The 18,754-nt window shown below is 36.2% G+C and overlaps 1 protein-coding gene across 1 annotated transcript in view; it reads left to right on the forward strand.

Moving 5' to 3' along the window:
• Positions 1-599: 599 nt before the first annotated feature.
• The window catches only part of LOC128644497 (succinate dehydrogenase [ubiquinone] flavoprotein subunit, mitochondrial), a gene marked incomplete at its 3' end in the record, with an annotated part of 402,567 nt that continues 384,412 nt past the window's right edge, over positions 600-18,754 (forward strand). Inside the window, exon 1 of the mRNA XM_053697078.1 lies at positions 600-705. Coding sequence (XP_053553053.1) covers positions 652-705 — 54 coding nt within the window. The remainder of the gene's footprint in view (positions 706-18,754) is intronic.

Here is an 18,754-nt window from a genome sequence, read left to right on the forward strand (position 1 = left end):
ACTAAACAAGGACTGCATGGAACATGGTGCAGGTCTGGTGTCTCATATAAATAGGTGCAGGGCTCATAGGTTTGGTGTCTGTCACTTTATTTTGTACTTCAGACCTTTCCTGAGGCCCCTTTATCCATTCTATATACCCACAACAAACTGTTATTCCTGCACCTTCTTTTTACTCAAACTATAAGCCCATATTACTCCTAAAACACCACTTCTGCTTTATGACATCCTTTTTGGCCGTTTTAATTTTTATGGTTTGCAACTAGTAGTAAGGTTTGGGATATTGTTTAGGTTTTGTTTTTACTACTGATAAAAATGCTGAGGAAAGTAGCCAAAGGAACTTGTTACAAACCAAAAAAATATCACTAGCTATTAGATCCTCTTTTTAACAGCAACACGGGTATCAACTGAACTGAAGCACCTTTCTGACATCTAAAACGGTTACAACAAGCACTTGCATTGCTTAAATAGTCACACAATAAATTATCTATTCAAAAATTCTGACAGACCTTACACACTAGGAAGGAAGCCAACTACCGCCTCCCTAGTGATATCAAACGGTGAACTCGTCACCGCTATCAAATTTTCAATAAAGTTTATTTGCCGCTCACTACACATGCGCAGTAGCAGCTGTGCGTGTACGAAGACTGCGATATGGCAGCTTGTAGACAACTCTTAAACCCTCTGCTGCTCAGCTCCAAGACTAAGGTAAATGTATCAATTGGAAGCTATAACAAAGGGCCACTAACTATGAAAAGCCGTGACATAAACGGGTAACAATTATGTTCGACAGCATCCGATACGTAAACAAGCAGAGGCGGAGTAATAGCAGGCCTGTGGGCGTGACAAGTGGTTAAGTGCCTCCCTTTCTTAGAGTTGATTGGTTTAGGTTAGTAATTATTCTGCGAATCTGCGTATGACAGAGTTGACCTTGTTCACGACACGACAGCACAGCAGTATTTCTTAGGCTCAGGCTGCAGTAACAGTAAATTACAGTAATTAGTAAATCCTATTGCTGGTTAGTGGTGAAGTGATGTATTGTACAGTATCTAAAAATGTTACAGAATAGGAGCTTGCCAACTACACAATGTCCAAAGTGCTAGTGGTTGTTTACAAGTCTCTGTCACACGTTCGAGCACAATGAGCAAAAACTATTACCAGATTATCAACCTTCATATCACCTCTGTGTTTTATTTACCTCATGATATTTGTGGTGTCAGATGATTTTGTTAACGCGATACTGTAATGCCTTGATTGTAAAGATTTGATGAAGCTCTACAGGAAAAATAAAAAAAGATTTATATAAATTGGAAAAAAATATACACTGGCTACAGTGAGAGGCTCAAACAAGGTTGCAAAGTCACGATATACCACAATTAGAATCAGTATTGCAAGTTTAGCTTGGGGGGAAAAATACTGCAATTTTGCTTGAGTGAACTTGAGGTAACTAATACTCCCTATACTTTCATTGATGAGCGCAAAGTGGAAAGTCACCCTCGTACTATGGGTAGTCCTTGTACGCTGGAAATATTAACCAGAAACCACAGAACTGGCCTCTAAGGTTTTATTTTCACACTTTTCAAGACCTTTTACAAAGAACATCGCTTTTGTTTATAGACATAACTCACAAATGTAATTTTACCGTAAAATGAATGATGCCCCCTCTTAAAATGTTTACAATTACATGTTATACAAGTAGCATTTTTGCCATCACTACATTTAAACAAAAATAGAGCCTTTTTTATATTTACCTATCAAAACTATATACTTTTTTTTTTAGTAGACAACCCAAAGTATTGATCTAGGCCCATTTTGGTATATTTCATGCCACCATTTCACCGCTAAATGTGATCAAATAAAAAACAATCGTTAACATTTTCAGAATTTTAGGTTTCTCACTGAAATGATTTACAAACAGCTTGTGCAATCATAGCACACATGGTTGTAAATGCTTCTCTGGGATCCCCTTTGTTCAGAAATTGCAGACACGTATGGCTTTGGCATTGCTTTTTGGTAATTAGAAGGCCACTAAATGCTGCTGTGAACCACACTCATATTATGCCCAGCAGTGAAGGGGTTAATTAGGTAGCTTGTAGGGTTAATTTTAGCTTTAGTTTAGAGATCAGCCTCCCACCTGACACATCCCACCCCCTGATGTCAGATGTCATTAGCTTATCTCTATATTTTTACAAAATTCTCATGTTTTCTCTCACTGTATACACTGTGAGAACAGTACTTTGAGAGAACAATGGAAAAGTTAACCTTTATTATCTCTCTGCTCCCTCCACTGGGAGCTTGATTAATTCTAAACTTTCTTATTTACATAACCAGTACAAAGTTAAAGGGACAGTATACACTCATTTTCATATAACTGCATGTAATAGACACTACTATAAAGAATAAGATGCACAGATACCGATATAAAAATCCAGTATACAATGGTTTAAAAACGTACTTAGAAGCTTTCAGATCAGCTCTGTTGAAAAGGCAGCTGGAAAGCCCACTGCAAGTGGGAAATAAGACACTCCCCCCTCCCCCTTCTTTTGCATATGAAAAGACCCTTTACACAAACAGGAGCAAGCTGGAGAAGGTAGCTGACGGTAATTCAAATAAAACTTTGGGGCTTGGTTAGGAGTCTGAAAATCAGAGCAATGTTATTTAAAAATAAGCAAAATTATACATTTAAAAAAAAAAAAAACTTTATGGGCTTTACAAATAGATCATCTACAAAACATTTATGCAAAGAAAAAATTAGTGTATAATGGCCCTTTAAAGTGAATGTAAACTTTCATCAATTAGTGCCCTGTTTTTAAATATACTATTAAAAAAAGGGGCACTTTCATTGATTAAAGTTTACATTGCACCGTACAAATACCTTTTACTTCTTCAAAGCTGGATCAGCATCCCCGCCTGTAAATAAGTCACCAATGACGAAACCGGCTTCCTCCAATCACGGCAGGGCCTCACAAGATGGACGCTCTGGGGGGGAAGCCGTGATTGGCCGGTTTCGTCATTGGTGGCGTATTTATAGAGGACCTGCAAGCGGGGGATGCTGTTTCGGCTTTGAATAAGTAAAAGGTAAGTATTTGTAAAAATACAGGGCTATGTAACCTTTCATTAATGAAAGTGCCCCTGTTTTTAATAGTATTTTTAAAAACCGGGCACTAATTGATGAAAGTTTACATTCACTTTAAAGGGACATAATACTCATATGCTAAATCACTTGAAACTGATGCAGTATAACTGTAAAAAGCTGACAGGAAAATATCACCTGAGTATCTCTATGTAAAAAAGGAAGATATTTTACCTCACAATTTCCTCAGCTTACCAGAGTAAGTTCTGTGTAAAAAGTTATACTCAGCTGCTCCCAGCTGCAGGTAAAAAAATTAAAAAAATGAAGAAATGAACAGCAGCCAATCAGCATCAGCACTGCTGAGGTCATGAACTCTTACTGTGATCTCATGAGATTTGACTTAACTCTCATGAGATTTCATAGTAAGCTTCCTTTACCTGATTGGTGAAATAATATGAGAGTGCACGAAGCTCATCCTTTCAGTTGTCCCGGGACAGACACACTAATATGCTGCTTAGAAATCCTTTACAATGGGAGGTGGCTACTGAGGAACTTTTGATGTAAAATATCTTTCTTTTTTACATAGAGATGTTCAGGTGATATTTTCTAATCAGCTTTTTACAGCTATGCTGCATCACTTTCAAGTGTTTAAACATTTGGGCATTATGGCCCTTTAAGTATTGACATTTACAGTATAGGTGTAGATAACTTTGTTATTTACATAGCTTTTGTAAGTACGAGTACGTAAGTATTGCAATTTACAGTATAGGTGTAGATAGAACGGGCAAAAGCAGATATTTCAAATTAAAAAATAAATGAAAACAATTTAAAACACTCCAGTAGGTAAATTGAATAATTGGGAACACATTAAAGAGGCGTCAGTCCATCTCAAGTTGTCCAATAATTGTAAAGTTGGTTGCTTTTACCGTTTTTAATTTTCCTATTTTTTTTGAGTGATTTACCTCTAGGTATTGGTATTGCAAAACCACCATTTTTTTGTTTTTATTTTACTTCGTTTAATCACGGCGGCCATCTTTGTGTCATGGCGCACAACAGATTTTGGTTATTCAGATGTTTACGTAAACCTCAATATCACAGCTCAGGGTGGTCCTAGCTCCTTGGAAAAAAAACTAATCTCTAGAGCACATTGCATGGTACATGTACATACAGGGAGTGCAGAATTATTAGGCAAATGAGTATTTTGACCACATCATCCTCTTTATGCATGTTGTCTTACTCCAAGCTGTATAGGCTCGAAAGCCTACTACCAATTAAGCATATTAGGTGATGTGCATCTCTGTAATGAGAAGGGGTGTGGTCTAATGACATCAACACCCTATATCAGGTGTGCATAATTATTAGGCAACTTCCTTTCCTTTGGCAAAATGGGTCAAAAGAAGGACTTGACAGGCTCAGAAAAGTCAAAAATAGTGAGATATCTTGCAGAGGGATGCAGCACTCTTAAAATTGCAAAGCTTCTGAAGCGTGATCATCGAACAATCAAGCGTTTCATTCAAAATAGTCAACAGGGTCGCAAGAAGCGTGTGGAAAAACCAAGGCGCAAAATAACTGCCCATGAACTGAGAAAAGTCAAGCGTGCAGCTGCCAAGATGCCACTTGCCACCAGTTTGGCCATATTTCAGAGCTGCAACATCACTGGAGTGCCCAAAAGCACAAGGTGTGCAATACTCAGAGACATGGCCAAGGTAAGAAAGGCTGAAAGACGACCACCACTGAACAAGACACACAAGCTGAAACGTCAAGACTGGGCCAAGAAATATCTCAAGACTGATTTTTCTAAGGTTTTATGGACTGATGAAATGAGAGTGAGTCTTGATGGGCCAGATGGATGGGCCCGTGGCTGGATTGGTAAAGGGCAGAGAGCTTCAGTCCGACTCAGACGCCAGCAAGGTGGAGGTGGAGTACTGGTTTGGGCTGGTATCATCAAAGATGAGCTTGTGGGGCCTTTTCGGGTTGAGGATGGAGTCAAGCTCAACTCCCAGTCCTACTGCCAGTTTCTGGAAGACACCTTCTTCAAGCAGTGGTACAGGAAGAAGTCTGCATCCTTCAAGAAAAACATGATTTTCATGCAGGACAATGCTCCATCACACGCGTCCAAATACTCCACAGCGTGGCTGGCAAGAAAGGGTATAAAAGAAGAAAATCTAATGACATGGCCTCCTTGTTCACCTGATCTGAACCCCATTGAGAACCTGTGGTCCATCATCAAATGTGAGATTTACAAGGAGGGAAAACAGTACACCTCTCTGAACAGTGTCTGGGAGGCTGTGGTTGCTGCTGCACGCAATGTTGATGGTGAACAGATCAAAACACTGACAGAATCCATGGATGGCAGGCTTTTGAGTGTCCTTGCAAAGAAAGGTGGCTATATTGGTCACTGATTTGTTTTTGTTTTGTTTTTGAATGTCAGAAATGTATATTTGTGAATGTTGAGATGTTATATTGGTTTCACTGGTAAAAATAAATAATTGAAATGGGTATATATTTGTTTTTTGTTAAGTTGCCTAATAATTATGCACAGTAATAGTCACCTGCACACACAGATATCCCCCTAAAATAGCTATAACTAAAAACAAACTAAAAACTACTTCCAAAACTATTCAGCTTTGATATTAATGAGTTTTTTGGGTTCATTGAGAACATGGTGGTTGTTCAATAATAAAATTAATCCTCAAAAATACAACTTGCCTAATAATTCTGCACTCCCTGTATATAAACATTTTGCACATTCATGTTCCTTAGACTTAGAACTTAAAGGGCCACTAAACCCAAAATCTTTCTTTCATGATTCAGATAGAGAATACAAATTTAAACAACATTACAATTTACTTCCATAATTTATTTTGCTTCATTTTTTAAATATCCTTATTTGAAGAAAAAGCAATGCACATGGTGAGCCAATCACATGATGCTTCTATGTGCAGCAACCAATCAGCAGCTAGTGAGCATATCTAGATATGCTTTTCATCAAAGAATATAAAGAGAATAAAACAAATTAGATAATATAAGTAAATTAGAAAGATGTTTAAAATTGCATTCTCTTTCTAAATCATAAAATAAAAAATGTGGGTGGCATGTCCCTTTAAGTCCTAATGTCATGACAAAAATTGCCAAAAGTTCCACTTTTAGGGTAAATTTAAAATGGGAACGGTTTGAGTCTTGGTCCTAATTTTTTTTAGGGGGTACCTAGGTAAGTATAGTGTGCATGGAGAACATTTCAGTTTTGAGACTTCTCTTATTTTCTTTAAAGAAGGCCATCAAATGCAATTATTTAACATTTCCCCGGAATCCTCTCTTATGTGTTAATTATCTCTGGTGGGGGACGAGATAAGAACCTGACATTTTCACAGATAAAAGTAGTCTATGGCAGCATTCTGCCAGGGCTAGTAGAAATCTGGGGAAAAGCCTAGTTTATTCATGCATTTTGCTAAAAGAACAAATGTATTATAAGCATAACAAATATCAAAAAAAGAACAGTATTTAACAGTAATTATGTTTTTTGATTGACGCACCACTATTTTAAGCTAAGCTACATGTTTGATTAGATGCTGTGAGATTTCCTCATTCAGTTTCTTGGAAATGTTGTGGGAGCGTCCGGTAGCAAGAGTCAACTCAGCAAGTGTCAGTTTTGTAAAAACATTGTTCATGGGAACTTCTTGAATGATATTCTTGGTCCAGGTGGGTAGATTTTACAAAAACATCAGTTTTCCTCACTGATGTCCTCAATCAAGCATAACTACCATTAGTCATCATAGACACAAGTCACACAGTAATTATTCTGTAGGACCAGGGGGACAGATTTAATCTAATTGCAAAAAAGGCACATATCTTCAGGGGTGAGGATTTGACCCTCTGTTGTCCCCTGCAAACTGGCTTTTGTTGTTTCCCTCTTAGTTGTTCCTCCAACAAAATCACATGCATTTTTGCCATAGGACGTTGTGAATAGGGTTGCCACCCAGCCGGTATTTTACTGGCTCAGCCGGTAAATGGTGATTAGAAGCCGGTGCCTGTGTTCTGTATTATTTGCCAACTTCGTTACGTTCCCCTACCTCCGGCCACGCCTACCAAATTCTTACAAAGCCGGTTGTTGACACATGCGCTCACTGCAGCATTGCTACAATAAAGTGCAAAATGACACTAAATAGCACGCATGCGCCCATGCCGCAGTCGGCAAATATTAGAGAAGCGGGTCAAACACAGTTTTGGCACTAGCTGGGTCAGGTGGCATACAAATTGATCGTACTTATGTTTTCACAATATACATAGTTACAAGCACTTAGATGTACAAGTACTTAGTTACAAGTACTTATATGTACACAAGTACTTAGATGTCTCCCAGAGTGTTTGTAATTATTGATATTATGTAAAATAGGTATGATCCATTTGTCTGCCACCCAGCTAGTGCCCAAATTGTGTAGGTCCCCAGAGTGCTTGTAACTATGTATACTGTGAAAACATAAGTATGATCAATTTGTATGTTGGATGTTTTATTTACTCATTGGGCGTACAGCACCTCTCTTTTTTTGCACAATCAATTTGTATGCCACCTGACCCAGCTAGTGCCAAAACTGTGTTTGACCCGCTTCTTTAATATTTGCCGGCTGCGGCATGGCCGCATGCGTGCTATTTAGTGTCATTTTGCACTTTATTGCAGCAATGCTGCAGTGAGCGCATGCGTCAACAACCGGCTTTGTAAGAATTTGGTAGGCATGGCCGGAGGTAGGGGAACGTAACGAAGTTTGCAAATAATACAGAACACCAGCATTTGTAAAATACTGGCAATACAAAAGCCGTTTTTTTTTTAATTCTAACTTACACGTATATCTGACATATTCTGGACATCAAGTCTATTTGTTTTTATATGTGCCTGAACTGAAGAAATGGCCTGCATGCCATGAAACACATTGCTCTTTTGATATATTTTATTAAAATTACTTGTATTCAGCAGCTGCTGGCATGGCTGCTCTAACGCTTTTATCCTGCAGCTACTTTGATAGTCATTATACACTATCCATTCCTATCAGTGGATAGTGGAACATTATTGGCTGACTCCGGTCATGTGTTTGCTGTTAAAGTTTTTGGTGTTGTGGTGTGAGGATCGGTGTGTCTGCAGCTGTCATATGACTCTAGTTTTTACGAAGAAAATCTTTGGTTAAAGACCATATCCTCTGCGTTATCTGTTGGTCCGGTCAGTAGTATAGAAGGAGTGTGCCACTTTGGAGGTGTGCCCAGTGTCACTAGCGGGGAGGTTTAAAGTGAAGGTAAACTTTGATGAATAATAACCCGTTTTTTTTAAAATACTATTAAATACAGGGGCACTTTCATTCATCAAAGTTTAGAAAGCAGCCGTTTTAATTAAAAACTTACCTTTGTTTTTTTCACAGCCAGAGCAGCTTCCCCTACCCGGAGATATCCTCTTCTCACGTCATCAATGACTAATCCAGCTTCCTCCAATCACGGCATGGCCGCAGGCAATGACTACCCTGGGGGGGGAAGCCATGATTGGAGGAAGCTGGATTAGTCATTGATGACGTGTGATGAGAGGATCTCCAGGTGGGGGAAGCTGCTCTGGCTGTGAAAAAAACAAAGGTAAGTTTTTAATCAAAACGGCTGCTTTCTAAACCTGTTTTCAATAGTATTTTTAAAAAACGGGCTTTCATTCATCAAAGTTTACCTTCACTTTAAGTCCCTGACTTCCCTTACAGCACCTAACCTAGGCCTAGATTTAGAGTTCGGCGTTAACCGTGAAAACCAGCGTTAGAGGCTCCTAACGCTGGTTTCTTACGCACTCCGGTATTTAGAGTTTATTTACCGCGACTCAAAATACACCTAACGCTCACCTTTCTACCGCCACCTCAGACCCAGTAGTAAACATATACCGACAAAAAAAACATCCACGAATCACAAAACAAATATTACACAAAGTACTCTTACACTCATACAAACACTACACTATCTTTATTTTTCATATTTATTTTGTTTTCGTTAAAATACAAAGGATTAAAGTTGCGAGATCTCGGGTGTTTGAAATAAATCCACAAAAATCCATTTTCCCATTGACTTACATTGACACACGGGAAAAGACCCTCATATACCTACATCTAACTAATAACATTATCACAAACATACACTCATCGATGCATACAAACAATATACACCACATGACATACACAAAATTTTTATTTATTACAAAAACAACACGATTTAGTTACTTTTTCACACAAGCTCATGACGTCACTCACTTTACGAGGAAAACCAGTCTTAGAAAAAAAAATTAGAAATCTTTAGAGCCTCCATTGACTTCTATTGGGAAGACGTGCTCGTGCACGCGAAACCCTCATTTCCCTAACGCACGCAAATAGCGTAGACTGAAAAACTCCAAATACCAGCGCTAGAAAATACATGATTTTATGCGTTAGACCTAGCGATGATAAATAGATTAAGAAATGACTATTTCCCTATGGTGGACTTATGGTTTTTAATTATTAAATATTCACAACACCATAAATTTGTTTCACACTTTTAGATTACATCAACTACAAATCCACATCACTAGTAACACATTATTATTTCAATAAAATTACATTTAAAATTAAAATAAAATTCTAGACACATTTCTGGATTCACAAACACTACACAATGGGAAACACCTCTCATTTACCTTTATTATTGCATTTCAGTTATTCAAGTCATATGCTTGCAGCAACAGCATATCTACATAGGCTTAACACATGATCACTCATGGATGCACATACATTACTTTTAACATTCACTCATACATGTGCATTCAAATGATGGGGGAAAAACACATTACATTTTCTAGAGGAATCACAAAACACAACATATGGATTTTACTGTACTTTTAACATCATGATTCACTCACAATAAACCATTAGGAATTACGTACAAGAAGAACATCCTTACACCAGATTACAGATGTCACTTTATGGGAAGGAACAACAATGCCAGACCGCTATATACAAGTCAGCATATGTGGGACACAATCACAATATATACGTATATGTACATAACACGCATCACCCATCACGTAACCACAAAGCACACATTTAGATTTTATTCAGCACACAATAACAATGTAGTCAAATACAACAACACAATGAGGATTTCACAACTACATAGGCAGGTTAATAATATCATGACGTCATTACAAGATTCAACCATACACATCACAGATTCACCACTGTACCGCCCCTTTAGGAACTTTAACACTCAATACTACAATACAACATATACGTAAACAACTGTTTGGAACAGCATTATTAGGGAGATTTGAATGGGACAATTAAGAAATATTGTCAGATCGCAAATCACTTATATATACAATACTACAGATGACAGCCGGAAGTTATTCAGTATTAGTGCGATTTGAATGGGACGCATACAATATTGACAGCTCGGCAATCACATATATATACAATACTACAGATGACAGCCGGAAGTTATTCAGTATTAGTGCGATTTGAATGGGACGCATACAATATTGACAGCTCGGCAATCACTTATATATACAATACTACAGATGACAGCCGGAAGTTATTCAGTATTAGTGCGATTTGAATGGGACGCATACAATATTGACAGCTCGGCAATCACTTATATATACAATACTACAGATGACAGCCGGAAGTTATTCAGCATTAGTGCGATTTGAAAGGGACGCATACAATATTTACAGCTCGGCAATCACTTATATACACAATACTACAGATGGCAGATGGGAAGTTCGGAATTATTATTGCGATTTGAATGGGACGCATACAATATTGACAGCTCGGCAATCACTTATATATACAATACTACAGATGACAGCCGGAAGTTATTCAGTATTACTGCGATTTGAAAGGGACGCATACAATATTTACAGCTCGGCAATCACTTATATATACAATACTACAGATGGCAGACGGGAAGTTATTCAGTATTAGTGCGATTTTAAAGGGACGCATACAATATTGACTGCTCGGCAATCACTTATATATACAATACTACAGATGGCAGACGGGAAGTTCGGAATTATTATTGCGATTTTAAAGGGACGCATACAATATTGACAGCTCGGCAATCACTTATATACACAATACTACAGATGGCAGATGGGAAGTTCGGAATTATTATTGCGATTTTAAAGGGACGCATACAATATTGACTGCTCGGCAATCACTTATATATACAATACTACAGATGGCAGACGGGAAGTTCGGAATTATTATTGCGATTTTAAAGGGACGCATACAATATTGACAGCTCTGAAATCACTTATATATACAATACTACAGATGTTACTTTATCGTTTACAAACAATGTTGCAGCAACATTGATCGATCACATTCGATGCACATTATACACAACTATGCACTTTCATTCATGTTAACCTGGACGTGTGCTTGTTACTAGAAGATCGCGTTTAAGAAATATTGATTACGCATATGATCAAACATTACAAACATGCACTGTATGTGTGATATTTGACACTTTCACATTGAGAATCATTGTTTGAAACTAACATTTCAGCAAACAACAAATAAACGCCCACTGTGAAAGCATTCGCGCCGCTCACATACAAACAAGTGAATACAATTAGCAATCATTACAAACTCAATACCATTGGACTAATTGTACTATAAATCCCCCAAACAACATGGCCAATGCATCACTTGTGATCCACATCAGATCAAGTGCATACCTTGTTACGCTGTTTTGAAAGATGGATGACGATGACATGGTAGACACTGCTGGTGCTGCTATTGGCGAACTAGCTGTTGGTCGAATCAGGCAGCCTCGGCGGCTCAGACCGAGACGAAGGGGTCGTCTGGTTCGAGGTCCTCGTGTCTACAGGGTGAGACCCACCTTGGAAAACATGAGTGACTTTGAGGTTTTTGATAAGTATCGGCTCGATCGCGAACAGCTCATTGGCCTTTACGAGCTTCTTAAACCTCATTTGGAGCCACGTATACAAATAAGGACTGCTGTTCCCCCCATGAGTAAGATGCTAAGCTGTCTATACGTCCTGGCCTCCGGGAGTTTTCAATCCGGAGAACTGTATATGCATGGCCTGGCTCAAGGTACATTCTCTGGGGTGTTTGATAACTTTCTGAACGCCATGGTACGTATCAGTAAGCAATACATAGGATTCCCACAGAATGATGGTGATTGGAGGCGCCTGAAGCGGGAATTCTTTGATATTGCTCAATTGCCCAATGTCTTGGGAGCCATAGATTGTACCCACATTGCGCTGCGTGCTCCAATTGATGACTTGCCCTTCAGAAATCGCAAACATTTTCATAGCCTCAACGTGCAGTATGTTTGTGACGCACGGATGAGGATTATGCATGTGTATGCGAATTTTGGAGGGGCTTGTCATGATGCCCGCATCCTCTCTCTGTCGTCCCTGTGGAGCCAGTTTGAGGAAAGACAAATGCCCCCTGGTTATCTCGTTGGTGAGTATTTGTGCTCAACATGGTTAATAATGTTGACAATTGGCCCTGTATTTTTTAACTGTTAGCGTCATGTTCAGCTATAGAATTAAATTTAACCATTTGTTATTTACCGACGCTAATGTCTATTTTTATTTAAATGCAGATATGTAGCATGTCTTACCTTAAGTGTTCAGATAGAGAATGCAATGTAACCATGTATTTAGCATTTTACACAAGGTTTGTTTTCAGAACAATACGCATATGTAGCATGTCTTAGCTGAAATGGGAAGCTATTATCTCATGCAATTTAACCCTGTCATTGTCTCTTTCTGCTAATGTCTAGTTTTATTTAAATGCAGATATGTAGCATGTCTTAACTTAAGTGTTCAGATAGAGAATGCAATGTAACCATGTATTTAGCATTTAAAACAAGGTTTGTTTTCAGAACAATACGCATATGTAGCATGTCTTAGCTGAAATGGGAAGCTATTATCTCATGCAATTTAACCCTGTCATTGTCTCTTTCTGCTAATGTCTATTTTTATTTAAATGCAGATATGTAGCATGTCTTACCTTAAGTGTTCAGATAGAGAATGCAATGTTACCATGTATTTAGCATTTTACACAAGGTTTGTTTTCAGAACAATACGCATATGTAGCATGTCTTAGCTGAAATGGGAAGCTATTATCTCATGCAATTTAACCCTGTCATTGTCTCTTTCTGCTAATGTCTAGTTTTATTTAAATGCAGATATGTAGCATGTCTTACCTTAAGTGTTCAGATAGAGAATGCAATGTAACCATGTATTTAGCATTTTACACAAGGTTTGTTTTCAGAACAATACGCATATGTAGCATGTCTTAGCTGAAATGGGAAGCTATTATCTCATGCAATTTAACCCTGTCATTGTCTCTTTCTGCTAATGTCTAGTTTTATTTAAATGCAGATATGTAGCATGTCTTACCTTAAGTGTTCAGATAGAGAATGCAATGTAACCATGTATTTAGCATTTTACACAAGGTTTGTTTTCAGAACAATACGCATATGTAGCATGTCTTAGCTGAAATGGGAAGCTATTATCTCATGCAATTTAACCCTGTCATTGTCTCTTTCTGCTAATGTCTAGTTTTATTTAAATGCAGATATGTAGCATGTCTTACCTTAAGTGTTCAGATAGAGAATGCAATGTAACCATGTATTTAGCATTTTACACAAGGTTTGTTTTCAGAACAATACGCATATGTAGCATGTCTTAGCTGAAATGGGAAGATACAAAATAATATAGAAATTTTTTTATTGGTATGTTTCTGAAAAGTTTTAATATGGATTATGGTTTTTAACTAAAAAAAAATTATACAACAATATACTAGTTTAAGTATTCTGTTTGAATTATGTTCTGTTCAAAATTTATAGGTGATTCTGGGTATATGAGCCGGCCTTGGCTCATTACCCCCTTGCGTAGCCCGACTGATGTGTCTGAGGAGCGCTACAATAGGGCTCATAAGAGAACCAGGGCGGTGGTTGAACGGATGTTCGGGCTCCTGAAGATGAGGTTCAGGTGCCTGGACCGTTCTGGAGGAGCACTCCAGTACAACCCAAAGAAGGTGGCGAAGATCGTTGTAGCCTGTAGCGTCCTGCATAATATTGCACAGCGGGCTGGGATGCTGCAGGCCGTCCCGGTGGACAGAGACCTCCTCAGAGATGAGGAGGATGATCCTGTTCTAGAGGGGGAATTCCAGGACGAGGGACTTGATGTCAGAGCAGACGTCATCAACCGCCACTTTAGACGGTAAAGAATAGAAGTTAGACTGTGTAGTATTTTCAATAGATGTGAACTCTAGGGAAATGACAAGTAGAGAATTGTGCAAACATGTTAGTATTGATCAAATGTTAGAATAAATTTTAATTTTCATAATATATGTGATGCTCTGGGCATTGGGTCCTATAGCGAGCCTTTGCCACCTGGTTTTTAAAGAGGACATCAGATGGTAAGTAGAAATGTTTGGACTGTTGCTGGCATGATTTGTACACAAAAACATCATATGGCATACATTTTAATAAATAGATTTTTGTTTACACATTACTTAAAATGTACATAATCAGAAAGGGATACTCTAGAATGACTATGGTTCAATGTCACACAGAGGTTTTTTATGCTCAATATGACTCATCTTCACACTTGCTAGAAAATAACACAGGTTCATACACAGGCTTAGTAAGCTAGTGACAGATATTTATTATGAAATGGGGGGTGGGAGAGGGGTACTGAACTGATTCACACACTTGTATGAATTTTTTTTTATTAAATTTATTACATTAGGGAGATGACTTAATCTAAAGACTGAAAGGGAACAATTTGAAGCCTGACAGTCAAGATTGCCCAGACTGACAGTGGGGAAAAAGCCAAGATTGAAATTGAAGTATACCAATGGGATCATGTCTGGCATTATCTTTCAATTCTGCTGACCTTGAAAACCATACAAAGACATGTTCACATGGTAAGTGCAAACTATTTGATAGAATAAGGCTGTGGAGACATCCTATTGGAGACACTTAGATGATTTTCTATTTTGTAGATGGTATTTCCCAGTCCTCTATTTAATGAACTGATGAATAAGACACCTATTGAAGATCAACTGTTTACCCCTGAATTGACTTTCAAAGACCATGCATTATCCAGGTTGGTGCATGCTAGTTAAGAATCACATGAAGAATGTTGATTATTGTTAGCTTACATACATTAGTCATACTTATTTCATCATTAGATATTTAGGGATCACAATCAGAAAAAGGAATACATATTATAGTTGATATAGAGGTATTTGAATGGACATGAAATATTAGATTTATGTTCAGCATACATATATTGTTGAAATGTGATATACATTATTATGTATAATTTGAAATTTGGATATTTAAATTGAATTTTTAATCAACAATATAATGGTGTATGTATTTCATGAATTTTAAATCAATTTAATGATTATCTTTAAAAAATGTTGATCAAAGTTAGAGCATAGACACCATATGATTTTAAATGTATTTTATGAATATTTGACAACGTGTGTATTAACTTTGTTCCATTTTTATTATTTTTCTTTTCAGATTGGCATCTGATGACTTCCAGGAATATTTAATTTTTTTTGATTAATTATATTTTGACATGTTAATACTAAACATTTTATTATTAAATACATTATTTTGAACAGATTCTACTAAATATCAATATAATCTGTAAATAAATCAAACTTGGACTCCCATGACTGGTAGTTGGCTATTTGACAAGCACATGCATAAGATAAAATAATGCTTTAATATTAGAAAATAAAATGCTTCCGAGAATATAAATATATATTTTATAACATTAATTGGGGAGTCAGATTCTTCAATGCTTTTATATTGAAAATGTATATATTACAATTATTTAGGATATGTAGTAAAATAATTTTTTGTTTAACATATAATAAGGTGAAGTGGTTCAATTACATGAAAGTGACAGTGTTGTTGAATGTAAAAATAATTGTATAAGATCATGTATCTTCCTTAGGTATCTAAAAAAATTAATAGAAATTATTTAAATTATTACATTTATGAATGGTAGGTCATTTAACTTGATAATTTTTAAAAATTAGTAATTGGATGCCAGGTTAATCTATGTAATTTTCTAGTGGAGTCATTTAACTATACTTAGTAATATTATGTATTTATTACAATCTTACCTCTTGGGTTCGACATCAAATATCTATATAGAATGTAAATTCCCCTTTTGTTTATTTTGTCAATGTTAAATAAAAATACCAAATGTTTGGGTCCTTAAAGGGACAATCACAAAGTATATTTTGTATAGATTGTAAAAAATATCATACAAGAATTTAAACATATTTAGAAAGTACTATAGAATTACATTCAGTCTTTAAATATACTTGTTTTCTAAAAAAAAAAATGCACATATCTTAGTCAATGATATAAGGCATCTATATGCAAACAACAATCAGCATCAAAATAGCCTATGTAGAGATGTATTTAATCCAAGAATATATATAATTACAATATAATGATTGAATAACAAAACATATTAAGTTGTTCAAATATAAGAATATTATACAAAATGCATACATAACATATAGCTTAATGTCCCTCTACACTGAAGGCTAAAAAAGACATCATTTAATAAATATATTTCAGTCAGTGTGTAAAACAATCTAGAATTTAATCTTAATTTGCTTTACTCATATGTTAGACTCATTTAGCAAAAGGAAGGTGCCTAGGTTTATGATATTTTAACCATTATTGTGAAATGTTTATTTAAAGGGACATGAACTCAAAATATACTTAAAGGTAGACAGTTAAAAAAATAATGATTTATACATTCTGAATGAGTATTCTATTGGAATCAACTTTAAAACTTGTCTCATATTATGAATGCTCATTGTGATGTTGCTATCATTACTTTAAAATGAAGGCAGTAAATAGCTAATTTATTTGCTTCAGTACTCTGGACAGAACTTGATTGTTTGGAATAATTGATGCAACAATCGTCAAGGACAACCCATGTTTTTATAAAACAATTGTCCGTAATATAAAATATCATTATTGATTTGCAAAGAAACATAACAAGATAACTGTTAAAATTTGATAATCTGATTAAAGAATAAAGTTGATTAACATTTCATGCTCAATCACCAATGCTAAATTTGTTGGGACAGTGTCCCTTTAAAGGGACAGTTTACTCAAAAATGTTCTTCCCTTTAATTTGTTCCCATTGATCCACTTTACCTGCTGGAGTGTATTAAATTGTTTACAAGTAACTCCTTTACCCTTATATTGGCATTTGAAATTGTAAATTTAGCATGTGGTATCCCCACCTATTCTGAAAGTTTGTGGCCGCGCGTACCAGCTATAGATAAGCTTTGTAAACACAGCCAGCAGAAGAAATTACACTCCCAGTGTGATAAAGCAGAGATAAGGTAATAAAATGTTGATTTTCCATTGTTCTCTCAAAGTACTGGTGATTGTTTTATGAACAGATGTAAGATAAAGAAGCAAGTATATGTGCACAATGTGATACAGTAATAAGATCTGATTATATCTACAAGCTCAACCTATTTTATTAGGCTGTGGCTTCAAAACACAAAATCAGAGCTTTAATATACAGAAATAAACCTCAAAAAGCTAATTTTCATAAATTTTTTACTCTGCAGTTGGTAAAAAAAGCAATTGTAAACACATTAAGGGAAAAACTATTTTACAGTACACTGTCCCTTTAAGAGATTTAAAGAGTGTATTTACTTATCTTGATATCTTCACATACTTTGCTTGAAAAGCATATCGAGATCGGCTCAGTAGATGAAGATTGGTGGATGCACAGAGATGCCTTATGTGATTGGCTCAACCATGTGCATTTAAATTTCTTATGTTGAGGATATCTAAATACTAAGAGAAATTGATTTACATTTTAAAGTCTAAACAATCTTCTATCTCTACAGATCATTTGATACAATTGTTTGTAATGTCTCTTTAAAACTAAAGACGCCATTGCACAATAACATATATGAGCACTTCAGACAAATACAAGCTCGAGGTTTATTTGCGAATAACAAAGCTGTAGTTTAATATTTATAAACAGATTATCCAAGTTACTGACATTCTAACCTGAATTTTAACATTAATAAATATTGCGTGGGAAACGCATCTTGAAACACCAGATTAGCATCTTTAAACATTAGAGTCTAATGTCACGCAATAGCACACAATCAATGTGCATTATGAAATGCATTTAATAGAGCAATGTCAATACTTCACAATAAATGTATTTAAAGAACAATAAAGACATACAATATGAAATTTGTATTTGTATTAAAGAAACAGACCGTTATTAAACCGAGAAATGTCGACAACATTAATAATGTGACAGTATTAGATTTTAAAGAGTATTTAATCATTAATATTTAACGTATCACGGATATTAAATCTGCGTCACACATATCCGCATGACAGGCCCATGAGTTACAAATAAGTATACATGAAAAATGAAGTTACAGCACCACCATGAGGTATGTGTAAGGAAGTTACTAAGATATGAAACATTAAGGAACGGCCAATCAGAGTTCATCACACAAACACAACTTGAGTCAGGATGGTCTCACACACATTCTAACAATATTTCAAACTTTTATCCAATCAGATGTACAGATAACTTGTCCCATGGTGCATCTCATGTTTACT

The sequence above is a fragment of the Bombina bombina genome, unplaced genomic scaffold (assembly GCF_027579735.1).
Source record: "Bombina bombina isolate aBomBom1 unplaced genomic scaffold, aBomBom1.pri scaffold_463, whole genome shotgun sequence".
NCBI classification, from domain to species: domain Eukaryota; kingdom Metazoa; phylum Chordata; class Amphibia; order Anura; family Bombinatoridae; genus Bombina; species Bombina bombina.